Source organism: Epinephelus fuscoguttatus, linkage group LG4 (genome assembly GCF_011397635.1).
Source record: "Epinephelus fuscoguttatus linkage group LG4, E.fuscoguttatus.final_Chr_v1".
Lineage (NCBI taxonomy): Eukaryota > Metazoa > Chordata > Actinopteri > Perciformes > Serranidae > Epinephelus > Epinephelus fuscoguttatus.
This window is the reverse complement of record NC_064755.1, coordinates 45,186,039-45,198,300: the sequence shown is the minus strand read 5'-3', so window position 1 is coordinate 45,198,300 and position 12,262 is coordinate 45,186,039. Positions and strand designations below refer to the sequence as shown.

The following is a 12,262-nucleotide window of genomic DNA, read 5'->3' as shown; positions in this document are numbered from 1 at the left end:
TTTACAGCTGATGTAAGGGCTGTAACAGTTTGTGTATTTGTGCCGAACCATCACGATACGGGGGTCATGGTCAGGGCTGGGTAATAAAACAATAATCATCTCAATATAATTTTCGTTGATAGAGATATGATTAACATTTGATAGATCCTCCACATGATTACACCACCCATATACCCGGCGGATGGTAATGCACTTTAAACGCCATTTTCCCCCCTCCATTAACCACAAGAACAAGAAGAAGGAGCAGCTGTAGTTGTAGAAGATGATGAGACCAGCTACTGATGTGTACGGTAACGTTCTAACGTTACAACAACATTCAACACACTCATAGTTATTTTTTGCATGACTATTTTGACCATATCATAAACATGCAGGAGACTGGTCGACTAATGGCCCTAAATGATGACTGTTGGTTGACAAGGAAAATTCTTAGTCGGGGGCAGCCCTGGTTCATACGGTGTGATACTGAAGTGTTTGAAATGTTCCCTATTTAAATTGTGAAAATACTTTACCAAAGTTGCCAGTGGGCAAAAACTACCTCCGTCTCCAGCAACAGGATTTTCACTACTGCTGCTGCTACACCAAACTCACACTGAGCCATGACTCCGAAGCTTCTGTGCACCATTACACCCCAGCTTGTGTGCTATGCAGCAACTCACTCTGATGTAATCTGTAAAAATGAGGACCATGGATAGGTGTGTTTCAAATCATCTGACAGGTACATGCATTTTCTTTCCCTGTGTAGAAAACAAATGTTTGTTTCTGGAATTCATTCGTCTTTGTTCTCAACAGTCTAAACAGTTACAGCAACAAACAATTTACAGAGTAAAGATGTTTTAAATCTGAAAATAAATCAGAGCTTGTGGTTGAAAGACGGACCTGATTATGATAACGTACGTAAACAACACGATGTGTCCCATTTCTGTCCTCTTCAGTCTCCCCTACTCTCCTCACCTCCTCTGAAGGAGGAAGAAGGAAAGAAAACACACCGTGCTGTTCTCTCCATCTTTCCTGCCAGGCACTTCCTGGTTGGGACTCATGAGATCTCCTTTGTCTTCTCAACAAAGACTCAAACACGCAAAGTTGTCAGACATTGACGACACACTTGACTCGGTGTCTGATGACTCAGCTGTGTGGTCAGTGGCGTCTGATGTCCTGGACTTTATTATACCTGTTGTTTTTACTGTGTCCTCTCATGTATGTTTAGAGTAACTGTGATGATTTCTGCACAGCGAACACACTTTTTTAGTTACTGTAAGTTTTTTCTTTTGTCATCATTACTGACGAAACAAATACCTGTTCGTCTATAATGCAGTCTCACACATACTGCAGCTGTGCTACAATACTCGTTGGAGAGAAGCTAAAAAAAAAACCAACAACACCCATGCACAGTATTAAACTCACTGTACTGTACTGTAATGAACTGCTGACTGCAGAGACTTTGAGCTGAGTGAGGGCCATCTTTGGCCCCGGGGCCGAGCTGACTCGCTGTCTGATGCTCTTCACGGAGCTCCTTGCTCTACTGGAGCCCTGCTGAGACATCCTTTCACATCTCTGAGAGGAAGAGGAGGAGGAGGAGGAGGAGGAGGAGGAGGAGGAGGAGGAGAGGTTACATAACCCTCTGAGAAGAGCTCCGTCTCAGGGAATCTGACAGGGGAAGGAAAGATGACAAAGGAGGACGGAAGTCGCCTCCAGCAAACGTGTGGCCAAAAAACGCGCCCACTACCCCGCAGAAGAAAAAAAAAAAAACCAAGCCTCCACATCAGCAGAAGTGGCTCCTTATAGCAGAGAGGCAGGAGGAGATGGTGTTTATCGTGTTTGTGTAATAAACAGCTGCCAGGGGATTAGACGTGTGCAGGGAGGGATGCGTGGGTCTCCATCGGGAGGGGGTTTCTGCAGTTATGGTTTCCCTGCTCGCTTTGCCAGGCTCGCTTGGAAACAGGACAAAAACAGAAACACTGGGGGAAGACTGGAGGCTTCCGATGCTTGAGAGGCAAGAAAACACAACAGGTGGGCGTTTCCTCTTAATGTCATGAAAGATATCGCGCCAATAAATAAATGCATAAATATTCTCTCATTTCCATTATTGGCGAACTGACTCTGGCCACCAACCAGGTTCCATATACATTTATCCACATTTTAAATCAAAAAGCCTCGAGGCTACGGCGCAGACTGGAGAATATTCAGAGACGCTGCTGAGCGATGCAAGCCCACAAGGTCAAAGGCAGTAACGGCATAAATGTTTCACTCCTTCCCTTGAAATGATGTGGGGAAAAATTCAAGGCTCCACAGGTTTCTGAGGCAGCCGCAGCTCCTCGTCCCCGTCTGAAGACAGACTGGTAAGAAGTCGGGCAGGAAGCTCTGCAGATCTGCAGAAAGAGAGCTCAGAAGTTACTGCACAAAGTTGCTTTCCACTGTGGATGTGACAGGCAGTGAGGCAGTTAAAGCTCCATAACTCCAGGCCGCTGTCCAGCTGTCCTGCTGCTGCTCTGCCTCCCTGCAGCTACCAGACACACATCAACCAAAACTCTGCTTCAAGATTCTGCTGGTGAAGATCTCAATCAGCCGACTAAGACTCAGAATCAATCTGTCTCCTCACAGAGGGCAGGAAAGCGCTGATGCTCGGCTCATTGGAGATTTAAACTTTCCAACATGTTGCATTTTGCTGTCTCAAAACACATGCTTCCTTTGTGCCTTCATGGAGGAGGTTTAACTGGATTGTATTTCTTTGCTCCATTTAGGACGATAACGGGGGAAAAAATAAAGAAAAACAAGATTACTATTGACTACACCTTTCACCACATGGTTTAGTCTAAGTCCTGCAAGGATCAGGGCAAAATTGTAGCTCGGGGGGGAGAGTCTGATCAGCTGCTTACTCAACTTGAAATGTGAATTATTAATCAGAATTGAGGAATGAACCTGAGTCGTCGTGCTCTTTGGGAAATAAACATCCCTTAATTTATCCAGCAAGCCTCGGGTGAAACCTGGGCTGTTTCCTTCCTCTCGTCTCATTCACAACATGTTTAATCCGCTCCAGGAAGATTTCATCAATACCAGACGCTTGTTCAATTTCAAAAAACATAAATCAACATCCCTCTGGAGACAGGAGGAAGAGTATTACATGCTTACACACCTTTTATTACTTTCTTGATCCTTTACAACTCAGGGGACCTTGAACAACCTCAAACTGACAAGCTGAGCATTAAAAACTGAGACAGGAGCTTTTAAACACTTCGAGGTGGCTGCTTTACAAAAAGGTGACACCATCCTTAAAACAACAAGCTGAGCGAAGCTGCAGAGCTCATTCAGTCCAACACCTCAAACTATGTAAACAAGGAAAGACTCGATGTTGCACGGCTGGTTTCGCTGCTTTAGTTTCCCTGCAAAACTTCCCCCAAAGCAGTCAGGGTTGACGGACGGTGTGATTCATATCTGTGGGGACTCTGCAGAGCGGACTGATGTCACCACATCAAACAAACCTTTTAAACAGCAAACACAATACAACATTTATATCTGGCTGAGGGGGAAAGCAATGAATAAATATTGAATGCAGCTCTGAGCAGAGCCGCTGTGAATTTGAGAAAAAACTTTCTTCAAAATCTCAGAAACACCTGAACAGCAGGGCTGTAAATCACCAGTTTCGTCATGATACAATATTGTATAGAATTATTATGTCAACAACAATACGATATGTGCCAATATCACAAAGTCTGCCGTGATAAGATTTTGATTTCATTCAATATCATATGATCATTTAACACCAGCTTTTACGGCAGGAGCTGCCTCCCCTTTCTGTTTTGCTTTTGGCCATAAAATATTTTCTAAAAAACACAGAAATGATTGTAAATAATTGTAACTGGTGAAGTCCAGGAAAGTTAAACAATTCAAATCCTGCAGAAATGCAGATCAGTAAGAGCTAGTATACATTAGGACTCAGAATCACCAAAGGTTAAGGATACAATATTATCTAGGGATAGACCGATATGTATTTTTTAGGGCCGATGCCAATTTTTTTCCATCACCCTTAGCCGATGACCGATTATGGACTGCCGATTTTCTTGAGCCGATATTTGGGGCCGATACTGCTTTTGCTCCCTCAATTTACATCAAAAAATGACACAATGATAACAAATATTACAGGTCTCAAGTTTAAAATAAGAAACATTTATTGAACAGTAAAAAATACTAAAACAAGATGGAAAGTTGAGGTAGAACAGGTAGAATATTATTATTACACATTCAAATAAAAAAAAGAGTTCAGTGCTCTTAAATCTTCCAGTAATGTCTTTATAAAATAAACAAATATTTAAGCTGAAGCATAAATAAAACAACAACTACTGTACACAGTAGGATTCGCTGCATGTGCGCTGCAGGGTCTTCCAGCAACACAGAGCTGCCCGTGGATGCCTGTCTGTAAATCATGCCAGGGAAAAATAAATCTGCGAACCCACACGGCCGATGTATCGGTCTATCCTTAATATTATCACGATACTTTAGTTACGATATAATATTATTGGGATTTTAAACGTTTTGCATTATGCTGTGAATTGCGATAAGATATACTGCGATATATTGCAATTTATTGCCCTTTTTTTTTTTTACAACAATAAATATGTCCACAAAGGAAAACTTTGTCAACATCTCTTTTATCAAGTAAGTAGTCAAGTTTTAAGGATTAAGTTTCTTACTTAAATCATTACAGTAAAAATACTGGTCCATCCAGTTTCACCAATTGATTCTATTATTTTAGTAGGTTCATTTGTATTTGCAATATTAATACTTGATTTAATTTAAAAACCCTATACATGGCGTCCAAGCCACACAAAATAATACTATACTATGCTGTATAGATTTTTCCCATCTCTAGTAGACAACAAGGCGAACACAGCTACATGTAAACACTGTCAGAAAACGTCAGAGAGGGGCGTCGGTGGCTTAGTGGAAGAGCAGGTGCCCCGTGTACAAGGCTGTTGCCACAGCAGCCCAGGTTCGACTCCAGCCTGTGGCCCTTTGCTGCATGTCACTCCCTCTCTCTCTCCCCCTTCACGCTTGTCTGTCAAATCAAATAAAGGCTAAAAATGCCCAAAAAAATATCTTTAAAAAAGAAAACATCAGAGAGGTGTGTGTGTGGCCCGTGAGGATAGTGGGATGGTTTGTCTGTACACAGGACAGGCAGGTGAGGCGGACGTCTGTTTAGCAGTAAATCACTGATGTTCAGTGTAGGCTACAGTTTGTCAGAACCACCAGATCACTGACGCTATTTTAGTCTCATGTGTTTTGCATGAGGCCTTCAAATTATTTAGCACAAATATTGGTTGCCAATAGATCAGAGCACACTCATGTGGGGAAGTTCACTTCATATCCCTTGTTTGTCCCCGACTCTGGCTGCTCAAAGTAGAGATAGCAAGTTAATTGCATATGAGGAGATTTTGACATAGTGCCGCTAATCATTTAAATGCATATAGAAAAGCATTATTTGCAAAGACCTATCTCTATCGTCAGACTTATGTCTGTAAAAATCTGGACTGTCTTCAGTCCTCAAAGTGTGACTATGCAGTTTTTATGCCTGTGATAAAAACACTGGTAATAATCCAGATTTTTCTTCACTTGGGTCTTTGTGAGCTCAAACATCAGCCTTGGACGCTGCTCTACAATCACATTTGTGCTCTTTCAATATTTTAGTCCTTCAACTACAAACTAACTTTGCTTTTAATTTCATGCTGATTATTTTCCAAATCACCCATCAGTTTTTCAAATTGGTTTCTTTCCTTAAATTGGCTCCAGTTAATTTCTACAAAAACATCACTTTGCAGAGAGTTTATATGTTAAAAATAAGGTTCAAAGTTCATTCTTTGTTGTGGAAGCTTCAGTTCACAAAACAGCCTTTCAGCACAGTGCATTTAGCTGTTCTGGAGCTTTCGATCATTTTACATGAACTTTAAGGACTTCTTATGTCTCCTCATGTTGGCTTAAAACTTCCCTCAACTTTTAGATAAAGCTCCAGATTATTTACTAAGCTGAGCTTGAGGTTTGATTGTTTAATAGATTCATTAGCACAAGTTATTTCATTCAAGAAGCGGGGAACACCCTGGACAGGGCGCCATCACAGGGCTGAGATATTTCAAAGTAAAGCAATTGTTTAACTGAAAGAGGACATGTGGGTCCTAACTTTGAGTCATACAAGGATTACACAATTAATATACACAACTCACTACATATGTTACATCAAGAATGTGTTACAAAGGAGTCAGAAGACCTGCCAGCAGATTATTTTTTTCTTCATACAGTTGTAAAAATAAACAGATTTTTCTTCCACATAAAAAACAACCCATGTCATCATAAATGTGTTTTCTGGGAGGTGAAACCCTGAGGCGTGAGCATCACGAAGGCTCACAGTGAACCCGCTGAAGGCTGAGTTTGTACGCTAAGCATCGGCTTGCATCATTAACTCCGCCTCCAGAGGCACGGCAGCCAGCAGGAAACTGACAGGATTCAACACGATGACAAAGTTTCTGTTCAGTCTGATTATTAGTCTTGAATCACTTCACAATGACGAGGGAAAAAATAATTTGAAGCCCAGCTCAACACTAAAGTCCTGCAACATGTACGGTCACAAAATCATCTTCAGTTCTGCATTAAAGGAAAACTTTGCTCACATATTAACCATGTTCATCAGTTAGTCACAACGAGTTACGCTGAATATGTTAACAAAACTTTATCTGGCATGGCTCTGGTGAACAAAGAAGCATATGCTCAGTCGAAAACATGTTGCCTTGCCTTCAGCCTTTTCTGACCACATCTAAAACTGAACCTTATCAGTGCTTTCACTTTCAGTCCCGTTCAGATCATCAACAATGTCTGAAGCTTTTGGATTCTTCATTCACCAGAAGCAAGTGAGACCAACAAAGTTATCTTCATGAATTCAAGGTAAAGCAGCATGAATAATTGATATAGACCCTTTACTGTTAAAAAGCAGCATGGCGTTTTTGGTGGGCGGGGCCACAGACATTAGCTAACAAGTTGTGTTGTCTTGTTTTAGACGATGGAGGAAGATGATGTGAGTGGTGCGTTCAGAAACACTCATTGTGAGTGTGGGAGCGCACTCTGACACAAACTGGAGCGTTGATAAATTGGGAGCGCTGTGTGAATGTAGCGTTGGGTTATCCAGAGCAGTGCACTCTCAGAGTGGCAGAGCGCACTCTGGACACTCTGTCTGTGGAGACGGAGCAGCAGAGCGCCGAGCAGAGTGAATGTGTGATTAACTTAACCGTTGGTTCATTCATGTAGAAATATAACGCTGCGTTTCTTCCACCAACAGGGCTCTCATTTTAGTGTAGAGCGTCAGACTGAATTTACCAACGCACCATGTCAGGTCACTCACTCTCCGGGACCGCCAGTGTTACTTGAATAAGTAAACACTGACCAGCGGGACCAGACTGGCCGACCCGTATGCTCTCACTCAGTGGATGGATGATGTCACAGGAAGCCAATCTTACAAAGGAGGATCACACTTGTTTGTTTTGCTATGGAAGCTAACGTTAGCTAATGTGCTAAAAAGTTAGCGTTGCAGAGAAATCCAATCTTCCTCTTAATCCCTCCCCAGTTTCTGATGAGGTGGACATGATAACCCTTAATACACATAACCTTATTCATCCCTACAACAGGAAATACTTTTTCCCTAACCTGATATGAAGTGTGCGCTGCACATGTGAGCATTTTTGATGATGGCCTCCGTCCAGTCCTTTGGTCTTATCACATTTAACCATAGTTGTCTTTGTTTTTGTTGACGGGCAGTGGCGGCTGGTTTTGAGCCATGACTCCTTCTATTCTGGCTCCCAATAACACAACAAGACAAACACATTTTAACACTCCTGTGGAGCCTACAGCCCTGTGGGGGAGAGGCAGCTGCACCTCCAGCTGATAACATGATGTCATTGTGACGTTGGCCTTAAAAGGATCTACTGTATATACATGGTCATTTTGTGGATGAAGGATTCCTTTATGGGGTTACAGTATAAGTTAAACTGTTATCCAGCTTCTTAGAAAGTCAAAGATTGCTGTGTGTGAATGACTGGCTGTATGAACCGATCAGGACCGCAGTATTTAACCTGTATTCACTACGGCTGATAAGAGCAACCAGAGGCTAAGTAACACAAAACCAGTGGTGGAACAAACACAACAAAGAGGTGGGTCACACAAGGTCAAAAGAAGCAGATACAGTGAGGTGGAGATGAAGAGCTGCAGGCGACAAACTGGTGCTGCAGCTTAGCTGAACTCAAACTTATCTCCAAACATTCCTGTCACATAAAAAACACTAGACCGTAGCTCTGATTATCTGATGGCTCATTATATGATTAATATTCTTCACATCATGATATCAATAAGCATATTTTTCCAATATTGCTTTATATCACAAGATCACATCAAATATAGGCTTCCATTGCTGTGAGACTGTCACAGTACGATAACTGTCTCAGAAAATATTGTGGTTTCGTAGTATATTACATCATTTTTATTATGAATGACACTGAAGGGTTATTTTTGGTTGGACAAATAATTTATTACTTTAATTGAAACCATTTTAAAATGGAAGTATGTGTTAAAAGTTATTTTAAAAATAGCTTAAATAAAGGTGAGAGTCACCGTCCAGCTGCATTTTTTGTTTCAATATCGTAGATTAGCAAATGTATGAGGTAAGATAATCGTTAAGTTTCATATCACGGTATACCTTAAAGCCAGTATACGGCTGCAGCAAGAGTCAAATGTAAGATCACAAACCAAATAATCAAACTAATGTTCAAATCAATTAACTGACCTTTCCTTTTAGTCTGGCGCTCCACTGACTCTGTGAGCTTTAGCGCCACATTCTGAATGCTATTCATTCAGACGTGGTGAAATTATAATTGTTCGTGATTTATGTGTCTTGACTTTTTTTTATTTTCCGTTGGCTTTGCTGACAGACAGCCAGAAAGCCGTGTTTACATCCATTACATCATAGTGCCCAGGGCCTACCCTCCAGTGTCCACTACTTAGCTAACGTTAGCCTTAGCTGCTCTGCCCTGTGCACCACCTGGGTCACGTGAGAGCTAGCTAGCGGCACTACTCATTCGGTGAGTGGGACGGCGTTGCTGGGGAAACATGGGGGGCGCTCTCCGGTCTCCCCCACAGAGCCATGGTAAGAAAGCAGCTTCATTTTGAGCCGTAAAACCCCCTTTAGCATTGTTAGCTATGTTAGCACCACTCCAGCTGTGCTGACACTGCTAACAGAGATTACAGTAGATAACAAAGCTAACAGATGAACAAAGAAACAGGAAATATTCACATTAAATGAGCTGAAATCAGATTATTTTGACTTTTTTTACTTTTAAGATGACTCAAATTAATTCGTCACAGTTGGTGATTGATTTAATAGTAGATAACTAATCAATCAATCATTGCAGCTCTACTGAGAAGCGTTAGTTTGGTCAGACGAGAACACGACATGATTGTATCATCCTAATATGAACAGGTACAGCACAGGTATCTCAACTAGACATGCCACAAAATGGTGAACAGTGTCTCTCACACATTTCCAGAGTCCAAATCATTGTCTTCAGATGTCATTTTGTTCAATAGCAATACTTTTTGGTACCGACTAAAATACACAGTAGCTTCATTTAAAATTCTGTCCCTGCAGCCCCTGACCTGAGCAGAACAGAACATTTTAATCTGGATCGGTCACGTCCACACAGGCGACCTGATCCACTTAATAAGGTCAATATTAGACCCAACACTAATGCAGTGAAGTAGATCGGAGGACATCTCGTCTCAACTGGGTGGAAAATTTAATAAAAACACTGACTGTTTGTTCTCAGATCTGCTTCCTGTCACAGTTTGCCCTCCAATGACTTTTCCTCCGCAGATAAATCCACTCCTGCCGATGAGCCGTTATCCTGGGTGTTATATTGATTCCTCCTTCCTGCAGCGATCCAGTGCAGTCTGCTGGGCGAGAGTCGAGGGATTCAAACGGGCAACTCACCACACACAGACACGCCTACTGCCACCTCCCACCAGGGAGTACTGCTACATGTGAAACTCCACTTCCTCTGCGAGACGAGAAGTCGATGCCACATTCTTCAGGCCTTTTAATGAATTCACACTCTGTTTATCTATGAATCAGCGCAGGGAGAAGCAGGACTTCCATCATGAGTTGGAGTGAAAATTAATACTCGGGAAGAGGCCGATTCCTCCTGCTGGATCTCAAGTTTCTGTCTCATTAATGTGACATGGGTTTAATCTTCTGAACTTACACTTGAGCGCAAATAAACTCCCACGTCTGCCTTCTGTCAGAGCAGATTCATCACTCAGACGCACGCGTACGCTGAATAAAAACGCCTTGTCTGCATATTGAAATTAAACACCACGAGACGCTCATTAACAAGCCTCCCGGTGGGACAGAAGAACATGGGGGGTTCTCCAGTGGGATACTGGTGTCGCTGTTTGTTTTTATCAGTGAGAGCTCGCAGGTCCAGGCTGCCCTCCAGCACAGCAGAAACGCATCCATCTGAATCTAACGTGGACAAACCAGTGGAGAGCTATTCACCAAATCAGCTGAATGGCTTCTGAATGTGGTGCAGCCAAGGATGACTTCAGTGCATCCTGCAATCTAATGCATGGACTCCAGAAAATAAAATCCACACAACAGCTTTAGACTGAATGCACAGCCGTGTGTGGCTTTGACTGAGTAGAAAATAAAGGTGACTTTAACAGAACTACCCTCATGTAGCGTGAAGGTTCTTAAAGTAAACCCAGTGAAGCAACTTTCATGTTGCAGGACATTTTAAGGAGAAGAATCCCATCAAGTGTCAGTTTACATGTGTTAGTTTGCATTTTAAGGCTTATGGCACAAATAATGAGCTTATAGTAAATACAGTGGATTTTAAGAGAAAGTGAATTTGAGTTAAACGTTTTTGTAATGGTGATGGTTTACTGATGGTATCTTAACCCATTTTCTTATTTGGTAAGAGGTGCATGTACAATAATGAGTTAATGTTGGTGTCACAGGGTAGTTGGTTCTTTTCCAAGGCAATTTAAAAAACTGCAAAGAGCATACATGTGCTGAGAAACCCTGATACTCTAAATTCAACCGAGTGTCTTTACCACCACACCAGATTCCCTTTGGATTTCCTTCAATTTAAGGTTGACATGAGGAGAATCGAGCAAATACACACTGCACAAACAACTAAAAGAGCTTACATTACACAAGTCAGTTGGATGTTAAATTCGGCCTTCATTTCATACAGTATGTGGCGCTTGTTTGAGAGATATTTGAAATTTAGCGGTTGGATTAAAGCAGTGGACGGCGCCCTCCTAGCAGCGTTTTGGAACGACAACACCGTGGAAGCAACAGGAGAATTGAAGAGAAAAGAAACTATTTTGTTAAAATGAGTGATTCATGACAAATTAAATGTTTGCCGAATTAATTAGTAGTTCCGTATGATTCCGAAAACATTAAAAGTTTTGTTGTTTGTCTTAAGCATTTTGTGGGTTGAGAGAGTCAGCTTTAATTTGATAGATTTCTAATGGAGTTTAGCCAGCAGGTCGCTTCCAACCAGACAACAGGTGCACGTAGTTCGGCTCAGACTCACCTTCTGCTGCCGCCGGGCCATGTCGGTGGGCTGCTTGGCGTTGAACGGGTAGGCGATGCACCGCAGGACGAACACATAAATCTGCAGTTTAATTTTCCTCTCCTCTTCCTCCTTCTGGATCCGCTCGCGCTCCTTCTTCTCCTCCTCCTCTTCACCTGTGGCGTTGCCTTCTTTAGCACCTTTACCGGGTGCACCTCCAGGTGCGGCGGACTGCCGCCGCTGGCCGCTCGCCCGGCTGCTGCTCCCGCGTTTCCCCGCCGAGGAGGCAGCCGGTTTCCTGGGAGTCTCCTGGACAACTTCTGGGTCGGACTCCCCGCCGGTGTCTTCGCTGGAGGACGGGTCCAGCATGGTGTCACGGCGGTGAAACTCCGGTTCGACAGATCAAAAGAAAGACGGGAACAACTGTTAAAGCTTTAGTTTGTTTGTTTTAGTCGACGTGGCGTTAACGGCTGCACTTCACCGCCCGCCGGTCCGTCCCCGCTGCGGCCGCTGGTGTTCGGAGCCGCGACCCGAGAGGAACGTCGGTGTGTTTCCAGGGGGCGGGGCGGGGGAGTGCTAACGTTAATATTTGGAGGTTGTGGCCGCGTGCGCTTAGTTCCGTCGCACCGGGGATGTGAGTGCTGGAATGGTAGCGC

The 12,262-nt window shown here is 42.9% G+C and overlaps 1 protein-coding gene across 4 annotated transcripts in view; it reads right to left on the bottom strand.

Annotated features, from left to right (window-relative positions):
- Window positions 1–12,262, bottom strand: part of cadps2 (Ca++-dependent secretion activator 2) — a 335,426-nt gene extending 323,164 nt beyond the window's left edge. For all 4 annotated transcript variants that reach the window (XM_049574196.1, XM_049574198.1, XM_049574197.1 and 1 more), the window contains exon 1: window positions 11,628–12,262. In XM_049574196.1, the coding sequence (XP_049430153.1) occupies window positions 11,628–11,975 (348 nt within the window). In that variant the 5' untranslated portion in view covers window positions 11,976–12,262. The remainder of the gene's footprint in view (window positions 1–11,627) is intronic.